This window comes from Platalea leucorodia, assembly GCF_965183815.1.
Source record: "Platalea leucorodia genome assembly, chromosome: Z".
NCBI lineage: Eukaryota > Metazoa > Chordata > Aves > Pelecaniformes > Threskiornithidae > Platalea > Platalea leucorodia.
This window is the reverse complement of record NC_138858.1, coordinates 26,362,710-26,376,122: the sequence shown is the minus strand read 5'-3', so window position 1 is coordinate 26,376,122 and position 13,413 is coordinate 26,362,710. Positions and strand designations below refer to the sequence as shown.

Genomic DNA, 13,413 nt, shown 5'->3' with positions numbered 1-13,413 from the left:
TAAACAGAGAATAGCAATGCATCTAGTAAAATCTACCACAACAGTAGGATCTCCGCTTCTTTTTCCTCTACAGGTTTCCAACACCACAGTTATCAAACCACACAGGTTTATAATAAAACAGAGAGTGCTTTTACGATCCTGTGTCTTTAACTACTATGTTGAAGAGACATATAGACACTGCTCCTTAAAATTATGGATACACTTTATCCTTCCGTAGATTCTCCCTTGCAGTCTTCATTTAAATCCTTAAATGATTCTTAACCCCGCAACATGGGAAGAACTTTCTTGGAGAGAATTCCTGAGGAAAATGCATGCCTCTTGCCATACCAAGCAACAGGAGGGTCTCCCAGTCCCAGGAGAGCACTTGGGGCAGGGAGAGGGGGCACAGCTTCCTCGAGCAGGCATGCCCTCAAGAGCTGAAGCTAATAGCATACTATAAGTATACACCCATACTATAGCTACCAGTGCACACTAAGACTCCCAATTACAAAGGACTTGAAAGCTGTGCAGAGAGATCTCACACAGCACAACTCTGCACCAGACGCTCAACTGCAGACCCTCTCGTGTTTCTTTTCAACTACGTTACAATGCCCATTTTAAAACACACCATCCGCAAAAGCAATAAATATAATATAGAAAAGCCGAATAGATTTCATGCTTTTTTTTTTTTTTTTTGCTTTTTTTTGCCTTTTTTTTAAATGCTTAACGGTTTCAATATTTGATTTTTGGAAACCGGGTCTTTAATGCATGCAATGTTTTATGCCCGTAAAGAATAGTTGTTTGAAGTGAAGAAAGAACACTGAAAAAACCCAAATCACTGTCCCCTGGCCTGCTTGATCTAGGCCCAATTTCCCTGCATTTCAATCATATTAAATTCCATTCTCCACAGTTTAAAATGTCAATTAACTCAAGATCAGTCCGATTAGATAGGGCAGACACTGGTTTCTCCTGACTGCTTGACTCTTGTTGAAACGTACCTGTAATTGATTGCAAGATAACTACTATTAAAATCAGGGTATACTGTCATTGTTTCAGAAAAAAATGTTTCATAAACAAAAACTAAATTTGCCTTTTTAATTCAGTCATACCCTGTAATTCCAACTCAGATTTGTTTAGTTTTATTCCACAACATACTGAACAAACATTACTGAAATAACTCTACCAGGACCCCATCAGCAAAGACTGGATTTTTTCCATATGGAATAAATATTGGTATCACTTTCCATATGGCTTTGCTTACTTTCAGTTCTAAATACGAAAACAGTGCAAACAGAAACAGGCATAGAACAGTTATCAAATCCTGTTAGAGCCAAAACCTGGACATAAATGTAACACCACAAGGCAAACAGGTTTGGACTCAAAATGAAATTCTAAGATTCCAAGTGCTATAGGATGCAGCTGCTAAACTCAAAACACATCACTGCATTTTCATCAGACCTTGGGGTCTGGGGTTTTTCTTGTTGGCGGTGGTGTTTTTTTTAAAGTGTTCATAGAAAATTAATTTGCCACTTTGACAGCCCTAATATGTAGAGCCTGGACAAAAGAGCAACTGTAAGCATTGAAAGGCTACTTCCCACTCCCAAACAAACAAGAACAGCTATGCTCCTGAAACCCAGCCAAGCAGCTGTATCTCAAAAAGGTTCTGTTTTATTCCTAATTTGGAAACAAAGGACACTGCTTTGTAATGTATTATTTGCATTACCCTAATAATCTAGAAACCATATCGTGTGCTAGTACATATAACAACTTAGCCTGTAATCTGGCAGCCTAGACTGTATCATCACATATTAAGCTTTTTTATTAACAGACCTCTGCTTCATGGGAGTAAGGTGCCAGTGAAATACTTCAAGCAAGACAAAAATTCCATGACACATGAAAATAAGGAAAAGAGCGAGTTTTGGCTTCCAACTGCTTGCTGTCTGGCTGTTTGTGCTTCATGCAACACATGGCAATTTATAGACTGATCAGACACCTACTTATAGCTCAGGACAAATGAATTTGGTAGATTGCTCTCAGTAAGGATTCAATTCTGACAGATACTCAGTAACTGCAGTAGCAAGTAAAATGCCTCCAACTTCACCACACTCCTCAGTTTTTACAATGCTGTTTTTACTCTGATAGGAGTATCCCCCATTTGCACAGACACTTCTTCAGACTTGTTTTTGTCATGCTTGAGAAAGCCATAAGAGGGGGGAGAGAAATGGCTCCTTCTGGTATAAAGTCCTGTTTCACTTTCATGGCTCTTCTGTAGTTAGAAAATACATGAGGAAGGACAGAGGGGCCAGATGTCTCTGCAGTCAGCTTGTTAGACACTTTATCAAAGATATTACTGAAAGAATATTTAAATGAACTTACCAGTAGAGAAAACAAGAACTGTGTTGTCCCAAAGACCATATCTTTTCAGAGCATCAGTAAGATTTCCTACAGCTTCATCCATAAGAGTCACCATCCCTGCATAATGGCGCCTCTTTACATCTTTAATGGAAGAATATGCTTTCATGTATTCTTCAGGGACCTCGAGAGGTTCATGGACAGACTGAAAAGCGAGGTAGAGAAAGAGGGGCTGGGGTGGAAGGGATAGAATGGAAATCAATTGAACATGAAGTACTAAATGCAAAAGTTACTGCAGCAAAAGCAGCCCTGATTCATCAACAGCTGCAGGCACTGTGTTTTGATTTCTTCTACACTTCTCTCTTCTAATCCCTAAACATGAACTAATAAAACTTTGATAAAGGACTTTTGCGAAGATGTGGAAAAACATCAGGTGTATCTTTTCTTCAAAACGCAGTTGATAACAGATTCTTTCTATGGAACTTTTCCCTTTAAACTTTCCATTCTCTTTTCAGAAAAGCAAACTATATGCTAAATCATTTCTATAAATTCATTACTTGTATTATTAAAAAAGAAATGGAGAAGGGTAGCAGGCCAGGGCTGTGCAGCCAAAGCTGATTCTGACAGCAGACGAGGCAAGTTTTACCAGTGCTACTTCTCACATTTAGCTCTACATACCCTGCTGAAAAGTCCCAAATTACAGCTCAAGTGCAGGTCTCTCCATTAATATTTCATTAACATTTTTTTGAACATTCTTTAGTGCTAAAGTTATCAAACAGCTGCTGACTATACCTTCTCAGTTTTATGATTGGCTATAAGATCTATAGCTCTTTCTGTGAATAAATTAGTAGAGTACGTGTTTTTAAACCCAGTTGCAACTTCTTCTCCATCTCGAAAGTCCAGAGCGCAGCGCGTTATGTTCTTTGCTTTGATGAGGACACAACGGTCATGAGAGTAATAATCCTCGCTCCCCAGAAGATAGCCTAGAACAGGAAAAGATGTCAAATAAGCAGGCCAACATAATGTCATATAAACAGATATATCGGGGGAAAAGAAGTAAAAAATAAATGTCAAAACTTTAGTGGTTTTGAGCAGAAACACTCATCCAATATTTGACCATCTGTAGTGACATCCCTTGATAGGTCTAAGTAGCTCAACATTTAATACTTCATAGACTTTTTACTGTTAATGCAAGTAGTAATTTCAAAACACAAAACATATTGAAAGCAGTTCAATGACTTTATATTCATAACTTGATATCAAATACATTAGCATTAAACTAATGCACTGATAGCAAAGGCAGTGACCTATCTGTGTACTACTCCGATTTTCAGTTGGTATGATTTTGTCTATTTATATTTTCACATAAGACCTCTCTCTCTGTTAGAAAGTTCAGATTTTTTTTTATTGATTCAAAAACATCAAAGCATGAAGCATTTTTTTATGTCAGCTGTAAAGCAACTTCTGATCCACTGCTGACACCAACTGGTGAAAAAAAGACACTATTATTTAAAGATACCCAAAAGAAACTATGCAAAAACTCCAGAGGTATAGATTTGCTCCTATCAAAAGCTATCCTGTTAAGCGTTGAGTGCCTTTGCTTTTTATTGACCAGAAACAAATCCCTTCAAAATTTTTTTAATCTCAGTAATTATTACTTTGGAAATTAGATTTCAGCTTTATTCCCCAATACCCTGAAAAGAGACGAATCTGCAAAAATATATTCTGAAGTTCTCCAAAACCAAACTAAAATTGGGGACAAAAACCCCAAATGGAGGAACTTCACTTTAAGTTCTGTTCAGCAGCTTCAAATATAATTACTTGCGCAAAAAAGTATGTACAGGAAGAATGAAGTTCTGTTTTAAATACAACATAAACTTCTAATACATTTTTAGGAGGAAAAAATGGCTTTTGTTTCAAAGCACAAGGAGAGATTTTGTGGGCAGACTGCTTACATCAATGTACTCAGAGCCGCCAGTTGCATTTTTCCATTTTGAGTGCCAGTGGGGCAGACACCGCGTCAAGTTTGCTGAAGAATCAAATGCCCCTTAATTGCAATCAACACCTACTGAAATTACATGAACATTATAGGATATTAAACTGCTACAGTCTCTGAAAAATAATGTCACGTTGGTCACCCAACGACCACACTCAGAGCCAGCCTGTATTAAGGCCCATGCATTAAGAGCCTGCTCTGTCCCAGGGTGAGATTTCACAAGGAGCACCAACGAGCCTACCTACATCTATGCTGTCAAAAAGATCCCAGACTCCTGCAAAGGCATGGGAGGAGGCATGTATGTTTAAGCAACAAGACATTATATTACAATCCATATATATTAGCTTAATTCAGTTGTGAAACCATGGCCCCAAGGTCCCCGAAGAGTCAAAACAAACAATCTAAGGGAACGGTTCTTCCCACCTAAAGTTTGGATCGCCTGTCCTGGTTTTGGCTGGGATAGAGTTAATTTTCTGACACACTAATGCGTTTTTCTCAATCCCTTTGGCAGCAGAGTGCAGGCCACAATTTGCTTTCACTTGGAGGGGTGTCCAGTACACCTGGAATTGACTTCCCCAGGGGTGCAAACACAGCCCCACCATTTGCCATGGACTGATCCAGGCTGCACTGGAACAGGGTGAAGCTCCGCAACACCTGCAATACGTTGATGACATCATCGTGTGGGGCAACACAGAAGAAGAGGATTTTGAGAAAGGGAAGAAAATAGTCCAAATCCCTCTGAAAGCTGGTTAATCCTTCTGAAAGCTGGTTTTGCCATAAAACAAAGTAAGATCAAGGGACCTGCACAGGAGATCCAGTTTTTAGAAATAAAATGGCATGACGGATGTCGTCAGATCCCAATGGACATGATCAACACAGTAACAGCTATGTCCCCACCAACCAGTAAAAAGGAAACACAAGCTTTCTTAGGCGTTGTGGGTTTTTAGAGAATACATATTCCAAATCTCAGTCTCATTGTAAGCCCTCTCTATCAAGTGACCTGGAAGAAGAACGATTTCAAATGGGGCCCTGAGCAGCAACAAGCCTTTGAAGAAATTAAACAGGAGATAGTCCATGCAGTAGCCCTTGGGCCAGTCCGGGCAGGACAAGATGTAAAAAATGTGCTCTACACTGCAGCCAGGGAGAATGGCCCTACCTGGAGCCTCTGGCAGAAAGCACCGGCGGAGTCTCGAGGTCAACCCCTAGGGTTTTGGAGTCGGGGATACAGAAGATCTGAGGCCTGCTATACTCCAACTGGAAAAGAGATATTGGCAGCATGTGAAGGGGTTCGAGCCGCTTCGGAAGCGGCTGGTACTGAAGCACAGCTCCTCCTGGCACCCCAGCTGCCGGTGCTGGGCTGGATGTTCATAGGGAGGACCGCCTGTACACATCATGCAACTGATGCTACATGGAGTAAGAGGGTAAGAAACAATATGCTCTGTTCACTGATGGGTCCTGTTGTCTAGTGGGGAAGTATCGGAGGTGGAAAGCTGCTGTATGGAGTTGCAGAAACTGCTGAAGTTACGACAAGTTGCAGAAACTGCTGAAGGAGAAGGTGAATCGAGTCTGTTTGCAGAGGTGAAAGCCATCCAGCTGGCTTTAGATATTGCTGAATGAGAAAAACAGCCAGTCCTTTATCTCTACACTGACTCACAGATGGTGGCAAATGCCCTGTAGAGGTGGTTACAGCAATGGAAACAGAGCAACTGGCAGCACACAGGCAAACCCATCTGGGCTGCTGCATTGTAGGAAGATGTTGCTGCCCCAATGGAGAACCTGGCTGTAAAAGTACATCACCTTGATGCTCACGTACCCAAGAGTTGGGCCACTGAAGAACATAAACCAGCAGATGGATCAGGCTGCTAAGGTTGAAGTGGCTTGGGTGGGTCAGGACTGGCAACATAAGCGTGAATTATTTCTAGCTTGGTGGGCCCCTGACACGTCAGGCCATCAAGGAAGGGATGCAACATATAAATGGGCTTGTGATTGAGGGCTGGACTTGACCATGGACACTATTGCACAGGTTATCCATGAATATGAAACCTGCTCTGCGATCAAGCAAGCCAAGGTGTTCAAGCCTCTCTGGTATGGAGGACGATGGCTGAAATATCAATATGGGGAGGCCTGGCAGATTGATTATACCACACTCCCACAAACCTGCAAGGCAAGCACCACGTGCTTACAATGGGGGAAGCAAGCACCGGATGGCTGGAAACATAACCCGTGCCCCATGCCACCACCCGGAACACTACCCTTGGCCTTGAAAAACAGTCTTATGGCACATTAGATAGAATTGAGGCTTTTATACACTCTAGAAGGGGATAAAGTCCCTGTAGTGCACATAAAAAATATGATGGGGAAGACAGGCTGGGTTATTCCTGCGTCAGGCAGAGGTAATCCCATTTGTGGGATTGCTTTAGCTCCAGGACCTGGGTGCCCTTGGTGGGTAATGCAGGAGGATGGGGAAGTCCAATGTGTACCTCAAGGGGATTTGATTTTGGGTGAGAATAGCCAATAAATTAAATTGTATTATGCTAATTGCTATATAAAACATTATATATCATCAATTCTATGGTGGCTATATGCCATATCAATCGTATTACAGTAAGAATCACCTAGATTGATGAAGAATGAACTTTGATGAAAACTGAGCAAAGCGCAGTGATAATGGAACCAGAACTCGCTTCAGCATAAAACAATCCAACACCACACGTCATCTCTCCTGCCCTGAAGCACTCTATGGGAGCCCAAAGTTATGGACTAAATGAACACAATGAACATTTTATAGGGAATGATATCTGTGTGTGTATATATATACATAAAAAGACAGGAAAAGCAGCGGTGATTAATTGGAATGTACTGGAAAGGGTAGGACCTGGGCATGACGTAGACGGTACAGAATCAGGGGTGGATACTGTCCTGGTTTCAGCTGGGATAGAGTTAATTTTCTTCTTAGTAGCTGGTATAGTGCTGTGTTTTGGATTTAGCATGAGAATAATGTTGGTAACACACTGATGTTTTAGTTGTTGCTAAGGAGGGCTTACACAAAGTCAAGGACTTTTCAGCTTCTCATGCTCTACCAACTGAGAAGGCTGGAGAGGCACAAGGAGCTGGGAGGGGGCACAGCCAGGACAGCTGACCCAGACTGGCCAAAGGGCTGTTCCATACCGTATGACGTCATGCTCAGTATATAAACGAGGGGGAAGCTGGCTGGAGGGCTGCTGCTCAGGAACTGGCTAGGCATTGGTCAGCGGATGATGAGCAACTGCATTGTGCATCACTTATTTTGTATATTCTTTTATCATCACTATTATTATTATTATTGTTATTATTATTATTATTATTATTATTATTATTATTTTCCCTTCCTTTTCTGTCCTATTAAACTGTCTTTATCTCAACCCACGAATCTTCCTTCCCCCCACCCACGATTCTCTCCCCCATCTCACTGTGGGGCGGGGGAGTGAGCGAGCAGCTGTGGAGTGTTTAGCTGCCTGCTGGGTTAAACCACAGCATCACCACTGTCTATAACAGGCATGTAGCATAACCAGGCTCTTCATTTAAGTACTTAAAGTTAGACAAGAAGAATGTGGACTTCAGGTTAAGTTTCTTTGTACCTTACTTTCTCAGAAGTGGGCAGCAGTAGTATCAACAACTTGCAAAGCTATTTTGAAGACGATGAACTGTTTCGAAATTATCCATTCAATGAAAGTGTCTTAAAAACAACCAAGTGGAGATGGACAACTTTGCATTCAGTACCACACAGAACAAGACGTATTGCCTGATTCACATAACACCTGTGGCACTTGTGCAAAACCAATAAATGTCCAATCAATACTGGGACACGAGCCTTTGCAAGAGGAAGAATAAACAACATGTAGCTACAAGTTGCTTTGCAAGACATTCATACTTGGACAATCTAGTTCTGGCATTATTTTTTTAATCTGAGGATTTAACTCAATAACTTGTGAGTTCCTGCAACAGGCCTTTTGGATACCATTTTATAGAGGCTCTCACACCATCTTCCTTGCCACAGGCTCTGGAAAACCAATTCACAAAGCATGAACACAGTATGGTACAATGTCAATTTCTCTCTTGAAAATATCAGCTTTTAGAAATGCAGCGTTATTTGCAGAGCAAGCGATGTCTACTGTCTGATCTAACACAAAACATTGAGATTGAAGACACTCACAAAAAACAAACCAGTCACTACACCTTAAATCTTCTAACCATTATGGAACCAAACTAAATCCAGATCATAAGAGAGAAATACCTTCTTTGGAGCCACTCAATAATTATGATTTTTTTTCAGTAAGTTGTAAGGCTTGGGCATGCATGTAAGGCACTAACTTATTTTAAGCAGTTATACTTCAGAAACATGCATGCCCAGTAAATGATTTACTCATACACTAATAGTAAATCTGCTGTTCTTAGAAGAATTGGGCAGTTTCTTATCATTTTTAACACTTTATTTATTGCCCATGTTAAATCTAGCCATTACCAAAGTAAGTATCAAATCCTCTGCGGGTTGGAAGGCATTCTTTTCTGTACATCCCTAAATGCCACTTCCCCACCATGTGAGTAACATATCCCGCCTCTTGAAGTAGCTCTGGGAGGAGTTTCTCATCCAGTGGCAAACAGCTGGGCTGGCACGGCCAAATTATCTGGTGTTGTAAACCTGTGTGGATCTAGCAGAGAAAAGAAGTATGTGAGATGAGTTACAACACAGCAACATGTTACCGTAGGCTACTTTATAAGCAGGTGCAAAAAGAAACAATGCTACACCAGATGCTAGCATTAGTTTTAGGGCCTCCTGTCTTCACCGATGTAGCACCAAGGAAGATGGGGAAGCCGCAGAGGGAGGGCAGGGAGAACGTGGAGGAAGACAAGGAAATAGTACCGCAGGGGTTTACAAGGCGTTTGTAGGCATAAATCCAGTGCAATAAAAAAAAAAAGCAAAGCCTTTTGCGCTGTCATCTAAAAATCTTACAGGTAATAATTACCATTATGGTCTCTTTGATGGCTAGGGACAACATCTCAACATGGAGTGAGAGATTTTCAAATGGAATGGAGATGGGCAAAAAGGCACACGGCAGGTAAAGCTACCGAGCTTTTGTCTGTATGAGAGAACAGTCACCGGAGGAAAGGGTGCTAAAGGCCAAGACAGTGTTTTTGCTTTACTCTTCTAAATGTACATTATATACACATGTTTATATATTTATGTACTTAAATTGAGTGTGAGCACTTCTACAAAAAAAAGCATACCGGGGATAACACAAGTTTTAGACACTGCCTAGGTCTGACCTCTAATAGTTCCATTAAGTTTCCAATCTTAACCAGTGGTGAATTTTGTATCTCTTTACAAAAGTATGACTGATAACGATACTCTGACCGCTACACTTTGCTTGATGCAAGAAACCTCTTCAGTTACTGTGTACTATAAGCTAACTTTTGTCAACTCTCCTATCTCCTCCAGAAAAAAAAAAAACAGCACTACCCTAAACTTAGCAAATGCCAGCAAACATACACATACAAGCATAAATATCTTGCTTAGTTACTAAATATTTCTAGTAATCTGCCTCTGTCAAAGCACAGAACCTCCAAGACTCCCTAAAGCACAAGACAACAGGTTTTATAACTCCACTAAGCACTCCAGTGTAGCAAGCTGCATGATTAATTTTAAAAGCACCACTTTAGCAACACTTTGAACTCACTTTCAAACCAAATAATCCCTGATCTTAGACGAGTGGGTAAGTAGACTCCCACAAAGGGCCTACTAATTTTCTTTGAAACAGGATCTGGAAAAAAACTTGTTTTTTTTTAAATGCAGTATTACAAAAAACGTTATTAATATAGTGACAGACACAAGCTAGCAAAGCATTGTAATTTCTTCCACTGTCTCTAGAACACAAGAAAAAGGAGAGGAAAAAAATAATAATAATAATTAAAAAGAAAAAAAACTATAGCTTTCATAAACCAATACCTTTGCTCTTCTCTCTTCATGGACTGCAAGGTGACTATCAAAATTCCAGCTCCCGATAGGACCAGATTTAGGTTATTTTTTTCAAATCTCTGAGCCATTGCTAATCATACCAATGGGTAAAACAAAACAAAATCCCACATATTTGCTACATAATTATTTCCTGCACACAATGTCTCCTCAATTTTATAAAAAAATTACTTCCATTTTCTAATATTATTTTGCTGATTTATAACAAGGTCAACACGAAGATGATTAAATTATCAAGTCAGATGCATTGTATGAATGTAAATCAGGACTAAACTATGAGCATTTCCAACTTCCACTTTAAAGATCAGATGCAGTACTGTCCAGTTAACCCTGAGCCATTTCTAGATAAGCATGTTCAGAATATGAACTGTATTCTTAGAAATAGTCAAAATGAAAAAATGTTTTAGGTTATTTACACAAAACAATATAAATAGTTGGTTAAAAAAAAAAGAGTAGTCAGTTACATCTTTGTATTCTTTATTATTGACTCTTGGAGTTTTAGGAACAGAACAAACATTGCTTGGAAAGAGTAAGTACCAGCTAGAACAACCTTCCTGCGACAACAGGAGATAACATCTGCTGATACACGATGACATTTATTTTCATTCTGAACAGTTTCTTTGACAAATCGCTATGGTTAACATGCATGTGCAGGACTTTTTGAGAGAGAGGGGAAGTTTCTCAAATACACTTAACCCTTTGTGAGTTTCTCCTTTCTCTCTGGCTGTATTCTTCTCCCTACGCCCTGCCTTGTTTTTGCCGAAGTTGCAAAAAAAAGAAGGGGGATGGGGGAAGTATAGCAGTATGATAAAGCCCAATTCTCACACCTAGGCAACTGAAAAAAATGGGAAACATTATGACTAGGACCACGAAGCAGCGAGGCACCCTGACTAAGGATCAATCTGTGTGCACTCCATCAAGAGGTGCACAAATGTCTACACCCATGTTACCATATGAAGGAGAATGCATAGGTTAGGATGCATTTACATACTGCACTGGAAAACAAGCTGCATAAACTGAGAATGTAGCTCTTATCTGCTTCTGGCTGCACCTTGACTGCACGCCTGTCCAGTTCAGAAGCAGATAACGTGACTACAACAGGAATATTTTTCATGATACGCCGCCATGCCTGTTAATACAATTGAAGTGTAGAGAGCATCTCAGCTTTTCAGGAGCAGAACAACTTGCCCTAAACCCACGCTTAGTTTGTTGCCGAGCTAGCGAGCCAGAACGAAGCGAAACAAGTTTGTCTGCAACTGTTTTCGTGCAGCAGCCTCCTCCCAAGCGCACCTCTGCATGAGACGCACGGCCAAACGACACCCCGGCAGCAAGCCGGAGCCACCTGCTGACACGGCGGGAGGGGAAGGGGCCGGCAGGGCGCCGCTGCCGCCGGGGAGGGAGCGCGGAGGCTCTCCCGCGGGCTTCGCCGCCCCGGGGCAACCCCTCCGGGACCGAGCTTCCGCGGACGCCCCCCGACCCGCGCCCTACCTGGTAGCGGCCGCTGAGGAGCTGGCTGCGGGAGGGGGTGCAGAGCGGCTGGGTGTAGTACCGCTCCAGCCGCACGCCGCCCGCCCCCAGCGCGTCCAGCCGCGGCGTGCGGATGGCCGAGCCGTGCCAGCCCACGTCGCCCCAGCCCAGGTCGTCGGCCAGCACCAGCACCAGGTGCGGGGCGGGCGGCCGCGCCGCCGCCGGCCGCGGGAGCAGGCAGAAGGGCAGGCAGAGCAGCAGGCAGAGCAGCAGGCACAGCGGCGGCGGCCCGCCCGCCCGCCGCGCCATCCCGGCCACCAGGAACTGGGCCGCGGGCACCGCCCCGGGGACGGGCCGCGGCGGCGGCAGCGCCCGGCTCCTCCCGCCGGGCGGGACGGGGCTGCGGGGGCGGCGGCCTGCGGCGCCCCGCTCGGCGGCGGCCCGGCCGGGCTGGGGCGGGGCGGGGGCCCGGGCCGGGGCGGGGCGGGGGCCGGCCCGCCGCGCCCCCATGCTCCGGCCCGGGCCGGGCCTGCGTAGCGGTGCGCAAGGGCCCGCGCTGCCTGCTGCTGGGTGAAGGCGGTGCGGCTTTAGGCCCGTTAGTTCATGAAACGAGTCAAAAAAAAGAGATTGCAAAGTTGTTGGCGGTGTTGGCAGAGTACCCAACTCAGCGATGCTGGAGTTCATCTTCCTGCAATTCCTACGTGAAACATCCATTTTAAGCCATGGGCTCTCCTCGGGGAACCAGGGAGCTGTTTGCAAGTGTGTGTTTCAAGTCAGCTGTGTTTCCAAGGAAGTCAGCACGACGCTTTGAGGACACAGTGTGTTCCAGTACAAGTAACTGGACTCTTATTTCTGCCTTCATATGCAACACCGTGGCAGCTCATCCAGGTTTAATACTGCCAACAGCGTTCATTCTGTGTGTAAGCAAAGCGAAACAGCTGCAAAACAGCCATGGCCTTGCTGCCTGTCCTCCCATGCTACAGCCTGGGAAAGACAAATTGCCACCACCACTGAAGAAGCAGCTGAGCTGTGCGAGATGGCAATCATTCCCGTAGGAGAAAAGTGCATGGCCTCTCTCCTGCCATCACCAGCTCCTGCTCTCATCCCCTCCCCTGCCCGCCCCTTCTGCAAAATCAGGAGCAACCCAGTGCTTTTTTTCGCTTCATTTTGTTCATATGGATGAGAAGTCTTGATCGAGGTCTGGCTGTAAGATGGTGCTTGTGACTGTTATTGAGTAGGAAGGAAGTGAAGCAACCCAGAAGCAGAAATAACAGCTATGTCAACAGGGCTGTTTCTCCAAACTGTGTAATCTTCTAAAGCAATATTGTAAACGACCATTACCTTAGTTATAATCTCGATGAAATATCTAAGGCTGTGAAAGGACAGAAATAGCTGTCAACTCTGATCGATTTTGTTCATCCATGGAATACATATAAATTTCAGTGGCCAGTTAAAGATCAAATAACCATGTGTTTCACATTTAGGTGGAATGGTATGGTACACACGTGCATTTCCAAATTTACGTAGCTGTTTGGTAACAGGTAAAAGAACAATCCACATCAAAAAAACATATTTCTCGGTAAGAAAGGCAAATATTGAGTATGCCAGA

At 43.2% G+C, this 13,413-nt stretch overlaps 1 protein-coding gene across 1 annotated transcript in view; it reads right to left on the bottom strand.

Moving 5' to 3' along the window:
* Positions 1 to 12,113, bottom strand: part of ARSB (arylsulfatase B) — a gene marked incomplete at its 5' end in the record, with an annotated part of 71,763 nt that extends 59,650 nt beyond the window's left edge. The window contains 4 exons of the mRNA XM_082335989.1: positions 2,356 to 2,563; positions 3,124 to 3,314; positions 8,829 to 9,015; positions 11,826 to 12,113. Coding sequence (XP_082192115.1) covers positions 2,356 to 2,563; positions 3,124 to 3,314; positions 8,829 to 9,015; positions 11,826 to 12,113 — 874 coding nt within the window. The remainder of the gene's footprint in view (positions 1 to 2,355; positions 2,564 to 3,123; positions 3,315 to 8,828; positions 9,016 to 11,825) is intronic.
* Positions 12,114 to 13,413: the final 1,300 nt, after the last annotated feature.